Genomic DNA, 16,114 nt, shown 5'->3' with positions numbered 1-16,114 from the left:
ATTATGATGATCGCTCATAATGCAAACGCAAACATTTTTTATCAAATATATATTTTTAAATGTCTTCCGGTATTGTTTACCTGCTGCTTATGTAGAGTACATAAACTAAGGGACACCGGTGTTTACGTGTTATTTACATTAGGTACTTGCTCATGGATTATGGTAAAGGGTACAGTATATTGAAACAAGTACGGTAGTGGTCACGCTTCAAGAAATCGAGAAATCCGGGGGAAAGAGGGCGCACTTGTTTGAAATGGAAAAGCGCCGTTGTAGCTACTATATTGATAAAGAAGAACATCAAGTCGGATGCACTTTTGAGCGCTACATCCCGAGGGGTTCGTTCTGCTTGTGACAGTCGGTTAAATGGCGTCCCTTGACAAGATGTATGTCAGAAGAAGTGCAGTATTATCGTAGGGAGAGTTATACTTGGAATACGGAGGATGAATGGAGCGGAAAAGAGGCAGAGAGGAAGAGGGTGAACTTGAGTCGGTTAAAACGGCGGGGAAATTGAGATTGTTAAAGAAGAATGGTAGAAAGTGTAACAGAGTGAGTTTAAGACGGGAGGAGAAATGGAAGTGATCGAGGGCGAAGTATCGGAGGTGGTAGGTGTGGTGAAGTTCTCGGGGCCCGAGGCTTGCACTGAGGGTCAGGATAAAGATGAGTCTGTGACAGTAGGAGGGATTTTTTTTTAAGTGGACCCCTTTGATCCATTTGAGGTTTCAGGGTGGGTGAAAACAGAGTTGGATGTTGTGGAATCGCTGAGGGTAACCAGAAGTGGTCTTGTGATAATTGTATGTGTTTCTTCTGGTCAGGGGGAGCGCGGTGTTAAACCTTTTGGTAGGCCGTCATTGTATTTAAGAATGTGTTTTTAACTGGACTTGCCTAGTTAAATAAAGGTTAAATAAATAAACAAAATGGGGGCAAGATATGTGAATTGTTTTGCTCTCAAGAAAAGGGTGCCATTGAAATGAGTTATTACTGGGGTTGTTTGGTGCAAAGCAGACAGACATGGTGGCGTGAGGGGAGAAACAGAAGATTCAGTGTCTGTTCTTTTGAGTTTTTATGTTGAGTCTTTGCCGGACAGTGATGTTAGTATATATAAGTTATCCTGTATGAACTTTTGTGCCGACTACATTACGTTGTTACAGGTGTCAAGCTTATGGGCATGTAGCATTGGGGAAAGTAGTGGTATGTGTTAATTGTAGGGGTATCCATGTGGCTGGGGATTAGAAATGTCCCATGCAAGAGAGGCAGGTTGAGGTTTCCAGGGTTAGAGTAGTGCAGAAGTTGTCATATGGTGAGGCAGCGAAGAAGGGTCAAGGGGGAGGGGATCCTGAGAGGAGTAACAGATCTGTACCAGTACAGAGGGATAGGCCAACAAGTGATATATGTTTCAGTAAGATTGGATTTTTGGCATCTATAGTAATGGTTATCAACTATACTGCAGGGATGAAACGTAAGTCACAGAAAATAGTTGTTGTGGTAGCTGCAGAGAGGTATTTTAGTATGCAAGACTTGACATCAGAAGAGTTACAGGGTGTGTTAAGTGGTGGTGTCCCATCATTTCAGACTGTTTGCCTAAAGTAGGAATAAATATATTTAAATCGTGGAGTAGGGTATTTATTATTTGAGTCTAGTGTTAGATGGTAGGGTATTTTTTTTTTTTTTTATTGGATTTTTAAAAAAAAAATTAAGATGTTTTTTTTTCAAATCAAAGTACAAGGGAGTTATACTCCAGTCTAGTAGGTGGCGGTAATGCAACATTTATTGGATGCCAACCGCCTTTAAACATCATCGAAGAATAATAAAAAGTACGGTAGCCTAACACAGCCAACAGACCCAAGACAAAATTGATGTAGCCATTTAGCTAGCTGGAGAAGTAAAATAGATACATTATACTAGTTTGTTTGGTAGGTAGATTTCACTCTAATTCATAATTTGATATAACAAACAAAAATAAACTTACAACACTGGTAAACAGCAAGATGTGTTGTGAACGGGATTGACTTGGGCACTGTCCTGTCCCCACGTGAGTAGCACACGCTTTTATAATCATTGTAATTGTCACTGCTTAGGCTTGAAAGTCAAGTCCCCGATTTTCCAATTATTAGGTATAGTAACTTACTACTTTACCCGTTACGATAATAATTTGCCAAGTATATTATTTCGTAATATTATAATCATACTGTATAGGCATGCTTGTCAGATATAACTAGGAATATAAAAGGACGCCATCAGTGTCAGTCAGCTGTGTTGTTGCCGACGTTGTTACTGGATGCATGAATGAATTTGTTTCAGCGTGTACCTTAATTTCACATGATGATTCATTTTGTGGACATAGGTATTTATCTTCGCTATAAATTCATATATTCTACAGATGTTTCACTTAAGGAATATGCAGGCAGCTTTCTGTGGACCTGATCTTGGCCCTGGTTAGTTTACCTTCTAAATAGGTGGACTTCCATTGTCACTTGAACTAGGCCGGGTTCTCCATGTCCATGTTTCGGCTCCGAGCTGTGACTGGGAGCCGCTACCTGCGCAGGTTTTTGCATGGGGGAGCAGCGAACCGGGATCATGTTCTGGAGCAGCTTGGCATCTGCTCTGGTGAAGACCAAGTGTTGGAAGTGGTCGGCAAGAACAAGGCCAAGCTTACTGTGAACCACGTTGGCTGTGCCATAGGCATGCTCTGGCATTTCCAGAAGGAGAAGCCACAGATGCTGAGAACGGTTGAGTTCATCAAAAGCCACCCAGAGTTCCTGACTCTCCGGGTGCTGGCTGAGAACAAAATTGAGCTCATGGATGATGTCATGTTGGTGGACATGCTCTACAATGTTCTCAGGTACAGATGTTGACTAAGTGGTGGATAAGCATACATACTTAGTCTTTAAATGTTTGCTTACATTTTCACATCAATGTTGTATTTTCTCATTTGAAGGCTCAATGTGGAACCATCTGATTCTCTTGCTCAGCAATTGGTCTCAGAGGCCTGGCTCAGATTATACAGGTAAATCAATGTGTTATTTAGCTATTGAATACTACATACCTAAAGCAGAACCGTCTTTTAACATGGTGATGTGAGATGTTGTACAGATGTGGGTTGATTCACTGTTTTTCAGATTTCCAATGCCATCACTGTCCAAGTTTGCTGTCTGTCTAAGTGATCAACATCTGCAGCACAGTCCTCCAATGGGTCAAATCACTGACATTTTGAATCGGAAACTCTCCTCAATTGATGATGCCAGGTACAAAGAAACCAACATAATCAGTACTGGTAAGTCCTTGATATTACTTAATTTTTCAAATTTCTGGACATGTCTCTGCAGGATCCTGACAACCCTGATGGTCAGCGTGTCATCTTTGGTGTCCCCTCATCTGCGGGATAAACTCATCAATAAGGCAGATCATCTCCTTGACACCATGGATCCCTCACATTACAACAACCCCAGGAGGATGGTGCAGTTCCTGCGCAACATCAAGTATAGTTACCGTCCCCTGCTGGAGAAGTGCAACCATATTCTCCTGCGCAATGTTCACCACCTAAATGCAGAGAACATAAGCATCATCATGGGGCTCTACCAGTCAATACAGTTCAACAACTGTGACTTCCGTCTGGCTGCAAAACAAAGGCTAATGGAACTCGTGGACTCGAGCGCAGACCCTTTCTCCTTCACCAAGCTGTTTGTTGCTCTTGGGCCTATGGCAGGGGAGGACACCAAAGAGAGGTAGGTTGAACATTTTAGTATGCCACGGCCATAATCTGTTTCAATAACCTGTATAGTTTTACAACTATGAATCAACTTTGAATTGTGACGCAAGTTCACTTCATACTGTTTTTTTTCTAACTCTTTTACATTGCCTTCAGAAAGTATTCAAACCCCTTGACTTTTTCCACAATTTGTTGTTACAAAGTGGAATTAAAATGAATTTAATTGTTGTTCTTTTTGTCAACGATCTACACAGAATACTCTGTCAAATTGGAATAATTTATTTATTTTTTATTAATGGCAAATAAAACACTCAAATTTTGATTAGGATATGTATTCAACCCCCTGAGTCAATACATGTTAGAATCACCTTTGGCAGCGACTACATCTGTGAGTCTTTCTGGGTTAATCTCTAAGCTTTGCAAACCTGGATTGTACAATATTTGCCTGTTTTTCTTTAAAAAATGATTCAAGCTCTGTCAAGTTGGTTGTTGATCATTGCTAGACAACCATTTTCAAGTATCATAATAGATTTCCAAGCCGATTAAAGTCAAGACTAACTAGGCCACTCAGGAACATTCAATGTCGTCTTGGTAAGTAACTGCAGTGTATATTTGGCCTTGAGTTTAATAATAACCTTATTGTCCTGCTGAAAGGTGGATTTGCCTCCCAGTGTCTGTTGGAAAGCAGAGTGAACCAGGTTTTCCTCTAGGAATTTGCCTCTGCTTAGCTCTATTTCTTTTCTTTGTATCCTAAAAAAAAAACTCCCAAGTCCTTGTCGATGACAAGCATACACATAACATGATGCAGACACCACCATGTTTGAAAATAAGAAGAGTGGTACTCAGTGTTGTTAGATTTCCCCCAAATATAATGCTTTGTATACAGGACAAAACATTTCTTTGCCACATGTTTTGCAGTATTGCTTTAGCTGTCATTTAGGTTAGTATTGTGGAGTAACTACAATGTTGTTGATTCATCCTCTGTTTTCTCCTCTGTTTTCTATCACAGCCATTTAACGCCTTAAATAGTTTAAAATCACCATTGGCCTCACTGTGAAATTCCTGAGCGGTTTCCTTCCTCTCCGTCAACTGACACCTGTATCTTTGTAGTGACTGGGTGTATTGCTACACCATCCAAAGTGTAATAACTTCACCATGCTCAAAGGGATAGTCAATTACCTTCTTTGCATGACATTGGAAAACCTCCCGGGTCTTTGACGTTGTGTCTGTGATTGAAATTCACTGCTCGACTTAGGGATTACACCGATAATTGTAAATGTGTGGTACAGAGGTGGGGTTGTCAGTCAAAGATCATGTTAAACACCATGTATGGGACACAGTTAGTCCATGCAACTTATTATCTGACTTGTTAAGCTCTTTTTTTTCTTCTTTTTATTCCTGAAGTTATTTAGTCTTAAAATAATAAAGGGGTTGAATCTAAATTGAAAACATAATTCCACTTTGAGTTTATGGGGTATTGTGCGTAGATCAGAGACACATCTACATTTTATCCATTTTAAAATGCAGGCTGAAACAGAACAACATGTGGAAAAAAGTTGAGGGGGGTGAATACTTTCTGAAAGCACTAACCACTTATCTTTCAGGTTGGAGAGTACAGCACTGCTACTGGCAGAAGATTTTAATGCCCATCAGGCCCTGGCTGTGGCAGAGACACTAGAGGAGATTCAGTGTAGAAACCTGAATCTGATCCAAAAGTAAGTTAATTCTCTGTTGCAGCCATGTTTGAAAGTTGCATATAGACAGTAGAACTAAGGCAAGTTCCTTTTGTCAGTCAACTTCAGTTCAACATACTATGTTGTATATACATACTACTAACTGTTCCATAGTGGTAGAGCGTGCTCACCCCCTGGATGTTGTGTGCTGAAGTTTGTACATGTTGTCATACGTTTTCTGATCACAGACAATTTGGTATTCTTCAATTTGCTAGTGCAATGAGTAAGATGGCTAAGAAAATGACCGAGACAACAGTGGCTAAGCTGGGGTCAATCATGCCCCCAGTCATGCGGTTATAGCATTTCTCTGAAAGATACTCATGATCCATGTGTAGTTTGTCTCGGCTTGGATCCCACTCAGGCGGCCCTCACTCGAACCAGTCCGTGTGCGCATTTTTACGTACTCTGTACAAGCTCTCTGGAAAGACGTGTAGCATTCTTGAGGAAGCTTGGAATTACAGAAGGCTCCTTTCCTGGATGCCAGGAAGCGGAGATGGGTTGGATGGTTGGTACAAATGTCTGCCTGGGCGCGGGGTATGCAGTGGTTGCCCCTCTTCCCAGACTTGTTGATGAAGTGTCCGGTCCCAATGGTGAAGTTGCTGGGGTAGCTCACTTGTTTAGTATACGTAGCGTTATGCCACTTGGTTATTCTAAACGGAACGTGTTGAGGTCAAAGATTCTAGCTAGCCAAGCATAGGCTAAAAAACCTCCTGGCTAACGTTGGCTTGCATGCTTAACTTTCCTTGACTGGAAGTTATTAGCTTTCCCCCGGCATTATGGCAACCCCATTGCTATTTTCAATTCCCGGAGTTCACAGGTGTTAAGTCTTGTCTTCTGTATGCAATGAAAAGTGTTCCTTCTCCATGTTCAGAGACACAGTTATCAAGAGTGGTGGAAATGGAATAACCAATCTCTCCCTGTCCACAAGGTGGTGTCCCGCCCCTTCATATGGCATATCACAGTAGTCTCGTCTTTCCGACCAATGGCGCGCATATGCAGTGTCGCCCTTGATCATGCGAATGGTGACGTCAGGCTACAATATTTTTTATTTTACCTTTATTTAACTAGGCAAGTCAGTTAAGAACAAATTCTTACTTTCAATGACTGCCTAGGAACAGTGGGTTAACTGCCTTGTTCAGGGGCAGAACAACAGATTTTTACCTTCACAGCTCGGGGATTCGATCTTGCTAGTCCAACGCTCTAACCACAAGGCTACCTGTGTGTATGTCTCCCCCACGCTTCTGCAGCATCATCTCGTCGACTGTTCCCGAGGCCTCCATATCCTCCCCTTCCAGACGCAAGCAATCGGAGTGGTTCCTATGTCGAAGATCCGGGACTGCTGGTACAGCCGGTATTCCTGGTTACGAAAAGGGATGGACATTACGTTCCATTCTAGACCTTCGTGCCCTCAGCAAGCACCTCAGTCTACTCAGAATGCTCATGAGCTGCCGGCTATTACAGCCATTGTCTGGTGGCGGAGTCTAAAGGGCAAGCAATGTTACACAAATCCATGCTACTGGCCCATATTCAGTCTCTAGGCTTCATAAGAAACCAGAAAAAAGTCTGTCTGACTCCATCTCAGCGCATTCTGTTTCTGGGTCTCGAGCTAGACTCACGTGTGTATCACACTTTTCTATCCCCACAGAGGGTGTCTGAGTTCGAGCTCTGCATAGACAAATTTTGTCTGGGTCACACAGTGCGTTTTCGGCAGTCCCTATGCCTACAGGGGATAATGGCGTCTGTGATAGAAGTCGTTCCCGTAGGGCTATTGTTGATAAGGCCCTTCCAGCGTTGAGTGCTAGTCACTCACCTGGACATGTCTCGCAGACTAAGCCAGTCGCTTTGGTTGTCCCTGTCAGACCTCCAGGCCATGGCCAAGTGGTGGGTCCCTCTGCTATTGTCAGGGGGCTCCCATGGGCTGAGTTATATCCTGCAAGGTGATTACGACAGATGCATTCCTCTGAGGGTGGGGTGCTTTGTACGAAGGCAGCTCGATTCGGGGGGTATGGACACTGGTGCAGAACATACTGCATGTCAATTACCCGTAGTATCTGGGGCACTGGCACTTGTTCCTGTTTTCATCTGGCTGGTCAGAACCGACTATGTCAGTGGTGGTGTGCATAAACAGATGGAGAGACTCTCTCTCCCTCCTAACCTTGGATTGCTCCCTATTGCTGGGGAGCAGGGCGCACATGCTTTGGGTGACGCATGTCCCCGGTTGCTTCAACTCAGGTGCAGGTCTTTTATCCAGATGGGGCCCTGTCCCTCAGGAGTGGAGGCTCTCCCAGGTATGAGACAATTTTGTCAGGGCCGACTGTATTTTTATGCATCCTGAGGAAACGCACTGTCATCTATTTTTCTCGATAGGGGACCCGGGTGCCCCGTTGGGAACTGGTTCACCAGTGGCCTCGTACCCTCCTTTACTCAGTTCCACCACTGGTTCTGATTAACCCCACGATGGAGTGGGTGAATCGGGAGGGCTTACCATTGATTCTTGTGGCTCCCCGTTTGCTCAGGCAGCCGTGGCTATCATTCGCCTTTTTAGACGAGGACTTGTGGAAACTTAATGTTCCAGATGCACAGGCAGGTTTGGCAAGCGAGGCCCGAGATTTGGTTCCTATGAGCCTGGCCCCTAAGATGGACAATTATTGCTACCATTCAGTCTGCAAAGGTGGTTGAATGGCACGAAAATGGGCCACAGGATCTCGTCACGGGTATCTATGTTCATTCAAATTGCCATCGATAAAATGCAATTGTGTTCATTGTCGCCTGTAGCTTATGCCTGCCCATGCCATAACCCCACTGCCACCATGGGGCACTCGGTTCACAACGAAGACATCAGCAAACCGCTCACCCACACGATGCCATACACTTGGTCTGCGGTTGTGAGGCCGGTTGGACTAAAATTCTAAATTCTCTAAAACGATGTTGGAGGCGACTTATGGTAGAGAAATGAACATGAAATCCTCTGGCGACAGCTCTGGTGGTTATTCCTGCAGTAAGCATGCCAATTGCACACTCCACTTGAGTGGACCTGTGTAATGATCATGCTGTTTAATCAGCCTCTTGCTATGCAAAGGAGAAATGCTCACCTACAGGGCTGTAAACAAATTTGTGCCAAAAATGAGACATTTCTGGGATCTTCTATTTCAGCTAATTAAACATGGGACCAACACTTTACATGTTGCGTTTTATATTTTTGTTCAGTGTAGTATCCGTAGGGGTCGGCTTGTGGCATGATATACAGTGGGGCAAAAAAAGTATTTAGTCAGCCACCAATTGTGCAAGTTCTCCCACTTAAAAAGATGAGAGGCCTGTAATTTTCATCATAGGTACACTTCAACTATGACTGTATTTCCCTATAGTATGTTGTACTGAAGTTGACTGACTTAAAGGGAACATATAACTTTAACTAATGTTCGTTCCCTGAAGGAGGGAAACGTGGTGCATAACCTGTTTGCTCCCGCACCGCCCGTTGCTGGGCTCGGTGACGAGTGGTATTAAATTGAAGGAATGAATCCGAGCCTCACGCTTATCACCTGTGGAAGGCGGGGCTTCCAGCGAGGTGCAGATTACATTGGCCTTGTCAAGTGTGATTTATAGATCCTTCAACTGAAGTTGCGAGAGTGCGACTCTCCATCCTATGTTGTACCTCGTTTCCCCTCCTTCAGGGAACAGTAGTTATAGTCATAATGTAACATTGTCTCTTTACAGGATTGCATTAGTAGTCCACAAGAACCTGCATGTCTACAAGCCCATGGAGATAGCCAGGATCACACAAGCCCTGATCCTGCTGCATTACCAGAGTCCAGAGCTCTTCACTAAATTAAGGAACATTCTGGTTCAGTGAGTAATTATTCGAAATAATTATTTGCCCACCAAGCTCCTTTGTGTGTAGACGGGTCACTCTTATTGCATACTATACAGTATGAGTAAGCTAATACAACTTCTTCTCACAGGTTCTTGCTGAACAGTGTCTACCCATATGAAGTGACCATGCTGACTCGTGTTCTCTCCATGCTGCCTTCACCTCGACTCGACGAAGGCGTCGTTTCACGGGTGGAGGCAGTGCTGCCTCAGTGTAATCTGAATGACCTGAACACCTTTGCAATGGCCGTCGCTAAGTGGGTGCGAAATGACCCGTCCTACCGACACAGCACGCCCAGCAAGTATGTGCGTCTGCTACAGATCCTGAACCGCTGCGGGCATGAGCGCCTGCGCAAGGCTGATCGCCTGGACTTGGTGTTGGAGGAGCTCAAGTACATGTCAGGGGAATGGTTTGAAGAGATGCTGCTGGAGGAGACCATGGTTACACTCCAGAGGTTGGAGGACCAGATATCCTGGACCAATGTGCCTGAGATGGCCCTTTTCCTGACCAGGACTAATCATCTCTGTACTCCATTAATGGACCGCATCGCTAGCGTGGCCATGGAGAATATCAACAAGGTACTTTGAGACATGACACATGACCTTTTATTTCACATTAGGGAATACTGTTGTATTGCCTTGCCTGTATATATGTAGAGACCGAATGGAAGTCCCGTACTATAACTACCCCCTCCCCTCTGTCCTGAAGATCCACTACTCAGCGACTTATGCCACCTTGCTGCCCTTTGCCATACTGAATTATGATCCACCAGGGGTGGACGAGCTGTTTGACATCTGCATTCAGCGCGTCATACCTCATATCAGTAAGTGATTGTGGATTATGCTACATCTTTTGTGTTTTGAACTCCTCAATAGGACCAGCCAAATATATTTTGTTCTTCCTCCAGGTTCCTTTGACCCCCATCTGCTTGTACTTCTCGCATATGCCCTGGCTGTGGCTGACTGCTTCCCGGAGGACCTGGTTCGAGAAATCTTCAATGTGAATTTCCTTGCCAAGCTGGATTCCCAGTTAGAAAGTATGTTATCGGATTATATTAGAAATGTGTAAATGAATGCAAACTTGTATCCTGTTTCCCTTACTATCAACAAAAAAAAAGCTAATCAAGGTTGAATTGTATACAAATGCAAAACAATATACATTCGGTGGCCAGTTTACTAGGTATACCAACCTAGTCATGGGTCGGACCCCCGTCCCCCCTTGCCATTACCATTACACCACTGCCACCAGCCTGTATCGTTAACACCAGGCAGGATGGAGCCATGGACTCGTGCAGCTTACGCCAAATCCTGACACTGCCATCGGTATGACGCAACAGGGACCAGGCAACGTTTTTTTCCCCCCACTCTTCAGTTGTCCATTGTTGGTGATCGCGTGCTTACTAGAGCCAAATATTCTTGTTTTTATCTCATAGTAGGTACCCAGTGTGGCTGCAAAAGCCCATTCGTGACAATGACTGACGAGTTGTGCGTTCCGAGATGCCGTTCTGCACACCGTTGTACTGCGCCGTTATTTGCCTGTTTGTAGCCTGCCTGTTAGCTTGCACTAGTTCGCACATAGTTCACGCATTCCAGTACAATTTTTAATACTTCTGCCAGTTTGGAGGCAAGGTTTTTGTTGCCAACGCATGCCTGTGCAGAATACAATGCGTAACAATGATGTGTGGTGCATCGGCTTTCACTAGCGCACCAAAACCTGACTTTCTTCCCAGCATGACTGGCGCTCCGTCTGAACAAACTGCAGAAACCATATCGTAAGATTGTTGTCTTTGAAGAAGTCATCCACAAGTTTCTGCACATCGGCTACCTTAGTTGTTGTTGTAAGAGGCTTACAAAATAAAAAAAATCTTCCTTTATCACATCGTCTTTCACATAGCGCACGAATACAGCAAGCTGGCTTAGATTGTAAATGTCTGTGGTCTCGTCGAGTTGAAGGCTGAATTTTGCCGGGCTTGAAATCAGATCTGCAACTACTTGAGCCAAGATGTCTTTGCTCATGTCCTCTATTCTGTCGCTGATGGTGTCATTTGAAAGAGGAATTTGGGATAACTTCAGCCTCTTTTCCCAGCATGATATTCGCCATCTTCAACACAGTTGGTTTTATGAGTGTTTCACCAATGGTGTGTGGTTTTTACATTTTTTTTATTTCACCTTTATTTAACCAGGTAGGCAAGTTGAGAACAAGTTCTCATTTACAATTGCGACCTGGCCAAGATAAAGCAAAGCAGTTCGACAGATACAACGACACAGAGTTACACATGGAGTAAAACAAACATACAGTCAATAATATAGTATAAACAAGTCTATATACAATGTGAGCAAATTAGGTGAGAAGGGAGGTAAAGGCAAAAAAGGCCATGGTGGCAAAGTAAATACAATATAGCAAGTAAAACACTGGAATGGTAGTTTTGCAATGGAAGAATGTGCAAAGTAGAAATAAAAATAATGGGGTGCAAAGGAGCAAAATAAATAAATTAAATACAGTTGGGAAAGAGGTAGTTGTTTGGGCTAAATTATAGGTGGGCTATGTACAGGTGCAGTAATCTGTAAGATGCTCTGACAGTTGGTGCTTAAAGCTAGTGAGGGAGATAAGTGTTTCCAGTTTCAGAGATTTTTGTAGTTCATTCCAGTCATTGGCAGCAGAGAACTGGAAGGAGGCGGCCAAAGAAAGAATTGGTTTTGGGGGTGACTAGAGATATACCTGCTGGAGCGTGTGCTACAGGTGGGAGATGCTATGGTGACCAGCGAGCTGAGATAAGGGGGACTTTACCTAGCAGGGTCTTGTAGATGACATGGAGCCAGTGGGTTTGGCGACGAGTATGAAGCGAGGGCCAGCCAACGAGAGCGTACCGGTCGCAATGGTGGGTAGTATATGGGGCTTTGGTGACAAAACGGATTGCACTGTGATAGACTGCATCCAATTTGTTGAGTAGGGTATTGGAGGCTATTTTGTAAATGACATCGCCAAAGTCGAGGATTGGTAGGATGGTCAGTTTTACAAGGGTATGTTTGGCAGCATGAGTGAAGGATGCTTTGTTGCGAAATAGGAAGCCAATTCTAGATTTAACTTTGGATTGGAGATGTTTGATATGGGTCTGGAAGGAGAATTTACAGTCTAACCAGACACCTAAGTATTTGTAGTTGTCCACGTATTGTAAGTCAGAGCCGTCCAGAGTAGTGATGTTGGACAGGCGGGTAGGTGCAGGTAGCGATCGGTTGAAGAGCATGCATTTAGTTTTACTTGTATTTAAGAGCAATTGGAGGCCACGGAAGGAGAGTTGTATGGCATTGAAGCTTGCCTGGAGGGTTGTTAACAGTGTCCAAAGAAGGGCCGGAAGTATACAGAATGGTGTCGTCTGCGTAGAGGTGGATCAGGGACTCACCAGCAGCAAGAGCGACCTCATTGATGTATACAGAGAAGAGAGTCGGTCCAATAATTGAACCCTGTGGCACCCCCATAGAGACTGCCAGAGGTCCGGACAGCAGACCCTCCGATTTGACACACTGAACTCTATCAGAGAAGTAGTTGGTGAACCAGGCGAGGCAATCATTTGAGAAACCAAGGCTGTCGAGTCTGCCGATGAGGATGTGGTGGTTGACAGAGTCGAAAGCCTTGGCCAGATCAATGAATACGGCTGCACAGTAATGTTTCTTATCGATGGCGGTTAAGATATCGTTTAGGACCTTGAGCGTGGCTGAGGTGCACCCATGACCAGCTCTGAAACCAGATTGCATAGCAGAGAAGGTATGGTGAGATTTGAAATGGTCGGTAAATCTGTTTGTTGACTTGGCTTTCGAAGACCTTAGAAAGGCATGGTAGGATAGATCTAGGTCTGTAGCAGTTTGGGTCAAGAGTGTGTCCCCCTTTGAAGAGGGGGATGACCGCAGCTGCTTTGCCCTGCTTTGCAATCAGGTAAGCAACTTCGTACGATGCTGTGAGGATCGGTTTGTTGATGCTTACAAAGCCGAGAACAGGCAGAGTAGCCTTTTCATCGAATCTGGCTCTCTTCACCTTGAATTCAGCGAGCGTTGTGTTCTTGTATTTTCCATCTCCATGCAGCTTAAGTGTTCTCTTAGTTTTTCCGGTGCTAGACCAGAATTGCTCAACTTGGCATTGCAAATCATGCAGTTAGGGCGCTGACTCCCATTTATGTTCCTTTATACATGTGAATCCATATTGTACATATTCGTCCGACCACTTTCTTTTTTTGCTTGACATAGTAAGTATGAAGGGATTAAAATATTAAGAAAGAAATCACAAGACGTACCATCACGACAGTCACAAGTCGACTACTGAGCGCACCAAATTCCCTGCAGCACAGATAGACCAAGCAATGTAGCGGTTCGATCGAACCCAGGTTAAGAACCACTGCCCTAGACACTGTCTGTTAACTCAAAGTTACACCACAACAAGGTTCCAGTTTTTAACAACGTTTACTCAGCCGTATTAGCACAATACAAGGTTGCCATTGCACTCAGGCCAGGTTCATCAACAACGAGACTCCTGCGCAGGCGCACTAATAACAGAGTGATAGGGATACTTAACACTGTCATGTGTGAAAAGCCCAGGAGGTCAGCTGTTTCTGAGATAATGGAACCTGCGCGCCTGACTCCGGTGAGCATACCACGCTCACAGTTTTGCCCATTCTAACATTCAATCTGCCTGCTTTATATAGCAAGCCATGGCCACATGACTCACTGTTTGTAGGAGCGAACCATTTTCGTGAACTGGGTGGTGTACCGAATAAACTGGTGTGTAGTATAAAAGGTTGAATATTATAAGATGAGGCTGGTCGGATAAGCTTAACTCTCTTTTGTGGCAGCCCTGCCTGACGCCCTCAACAAGCGGATCCGCCTGCGTCTCATGGAGCTAAATCGGGCTGTGTGTCTGGAGTGTCCAGAGTCCCAGGTTCCCTGGTTCCACGAGCGTTACTGCCTCCAGTTACAGAAGAAAGGTGAGCCAATACTGATATATTTGTGGTTTGCCCCAGTTCCTACATCACAAATGTTGAGGGGTCTAATTTCATGCTTACTTTTGTCAGGGAATGGTTCCATCAGTCCTGTCCAACAACAAATCCACAAAATGCTTGGGGAAGTTCTTGGAGGGATTAATTGTGCCAGAGTGGCATTGCTCACTACTTATTTCTACACAGTAGGTGGGTAATACACAGGATTGGATTGTGGCATGTTTGACAGCAGTTGGCTCCCCCCTTCCAAAAGAAGATTGCAGCCAGTTTGCAGTATAACTACAGTGTGCTGCAAATACTGCGTCCAGAATAAATAAACATTTGCTGCAGTAATTTTGCAGTGTAACTGTAGTTATAGTGCAGTTCAACTACAGTTACACGGCATTTATTCTGCAGTCATTGCGTCCAAAATACCACAGTCGACTGCAGTTTCTGCACTTTTACTGCAGTTTCAAACTGGCAATCTTTTTTTTTGTAAGGGCTGAGTCCTGACCGTGTGTTATGTTAGTCGATTGGTATTACACTGAAAAGTTAATCAAATGTGTCTGTCACCTGTTCTAATTGTGATCTATATTTAATCTGCTCTCCCTAGACTTTGAATGTGTTCTGGACAGACACCACCAGGCGGTGGCCTACAGTGAGCAGAGCCAGCTGCAGATATCTGAAGATGGGAAAGTCCGCTGGGGTTCTGACTCTGTCGGGAAGGATCGGAGTGAGGTCCCTCCAGGGGCACAACGGTACAAAACTTTATTGGTAGATTTCAGAACTTTTGGTTGAAAACGTTTTGCTCATGTACTGTTATCATGGGTAAACACATTGGAAATGATTTTTTTTTTCCTTTTTCCACATACTCAGTGTTGCTGTGGACTTCTTGGATTCCAAATCATTCTGCAAAAACTCTCGTCACATGAAAGGGGAAGCCATGATGAGAAAGAGACATCTGGAGATTCTGGGATATCATGTTGTCCAGGTATGTGTGTGAAATATCATGTCTGTCCTTTTCAGTGGTATTACTGTGTATATAAAATTGTATGTCACTGATTAATGGTAATGCCATTTAAACAGATCCCTCATTTTGAATGGAACTCTATGGAGCTCTCCACACAGGATGCATGGAAGGAATACCTTCGGAAGAAGATATTTACTGGGCTTCCCTGAAGCACCTAGATGTTGAATGAAGGACACGTGTTATATTGCTTTTGCTACTGAACTGTGAGAGGAAAGTCTGCCTTTTAGAAATGTATATTTGCAGGCAGGTCATTGACTTATTTTTAAGCATCAGATGTTTATCAAGTGCTCCTTATTGCCAAGTCCAAATCCTAAAGTGGACATGGAGCTACCTCACCTCCTGCCAAGAAAAGAAATGTATCAGGCTTTTTATATGAACTGTCATTTGTCAAATAATAATAATTGTTTGTAATAAAAAATAAAAAAAAGCTTTGTTTTGATTCTGCCAATGAATCTGTTCCACATAAATATAATACATTGAGCAGGAAGACATGTATGTAGACAAACTTTTAAGGTACAAACTTTACTTTCTTGCCCTTGTTTGTACCCTGTTTTGTTCTGCTACCATGTGTTGCTGCCATGCTATGTTGTCTTAAATCTCTTATGTTGTGTTGTCTCTCTTGTTGTGATGTGTGTTGTCCTATTTGTTTTTTTTGCTGCACCCCCCGTCCCTGCCGTCTTTATCCTTTTGGTAGCTGGTCATTGTAGATCATAATTTGTTCTAAACTGACTTGCCTTGTTAAATAAAGGTTCAATAAAATAAACTTTATAGAGACTGGCAATAAAATATTATGGTGGGTTACAATCCTGAAGGA

At 43.8% G+C, this 16,114-nt stretch overlaps 1 protein-coding gene across 3 annotated transcripts; it reads left to right on the top strand.

The window, feature by feature from the left end:
• Nucleotides 1–24: 24 nt before the first annotated feature.
• On the top strand, nucleotides 25–16,072 carry fastkd1 (FAST kinase domains 1). Of its 3 annotated transcripts, none has more exons than XM_035773374.2 (15): nucleotides 25–546; nucleotides 2,481–2,839; nucleotides 2,936–3,004; nucleotides 3,117–3,242; nucleotides 3,324–3,722; nucleotides 5,311–5,421; nucleotides 9,154–9,285; nucleotides 9,399–9,885; nucleotides 10,016–10,130; nucleotides 10,215–10,343; nucleotides 14,148–14,279; nucleotides 14,367–14,480; nucleotides 14,884–15,028; nucleotides 15,147–15,261; nucleotides 15,357–16,072. In XM_035773374.2, exons 1-15 carry the CDS (start codon nucleotides 445–447, stop codon nucleotides 15,447–15,449), a joined length of 2,628 nt encoding a protein of 875 aa, XP_035629267.1. In that variant the 5' UTR covers nucleotides 25–444; the 3' UTR covers nucleotides 15,450–16,072. The 3 variants fall into 3 exon arrangements, with proteins under 3 accessions (XP_035629267.1, XP_035629270.1, XP_035629268.1); XM_035773377.2 differs by having other exon boundaries at nucleotides 25–2,029; XM_035773375.2 differs by having other exon boundaries at nucleotides 25–2,029; nucleotides 2,378–2,839.
• Nucleotides 16,073–16,114: the final 42 nt, after the last annotated feature.

The sequence above is a fragment of the Oncorhynchus keta genome, chromosome 7, assembly GCF_023373465.1.
Source record: "Oncorhynchus keta strain PuntledgeMale-10-30-2019 chromosome 7, Oket_V2, whole genome shotgun sequence".
NCBI lineage: Eukaryota > Metazoa > Chordata > Actinopteri > Salmoniformes > Salmonidae > Oncorhynchus > Oncorhynchus keta.
The sequence above is the reverse complement of the archived record's forward strand: the minus strand, read 5'-3'. Positions and strand labels throughout refer to the sequence as shown.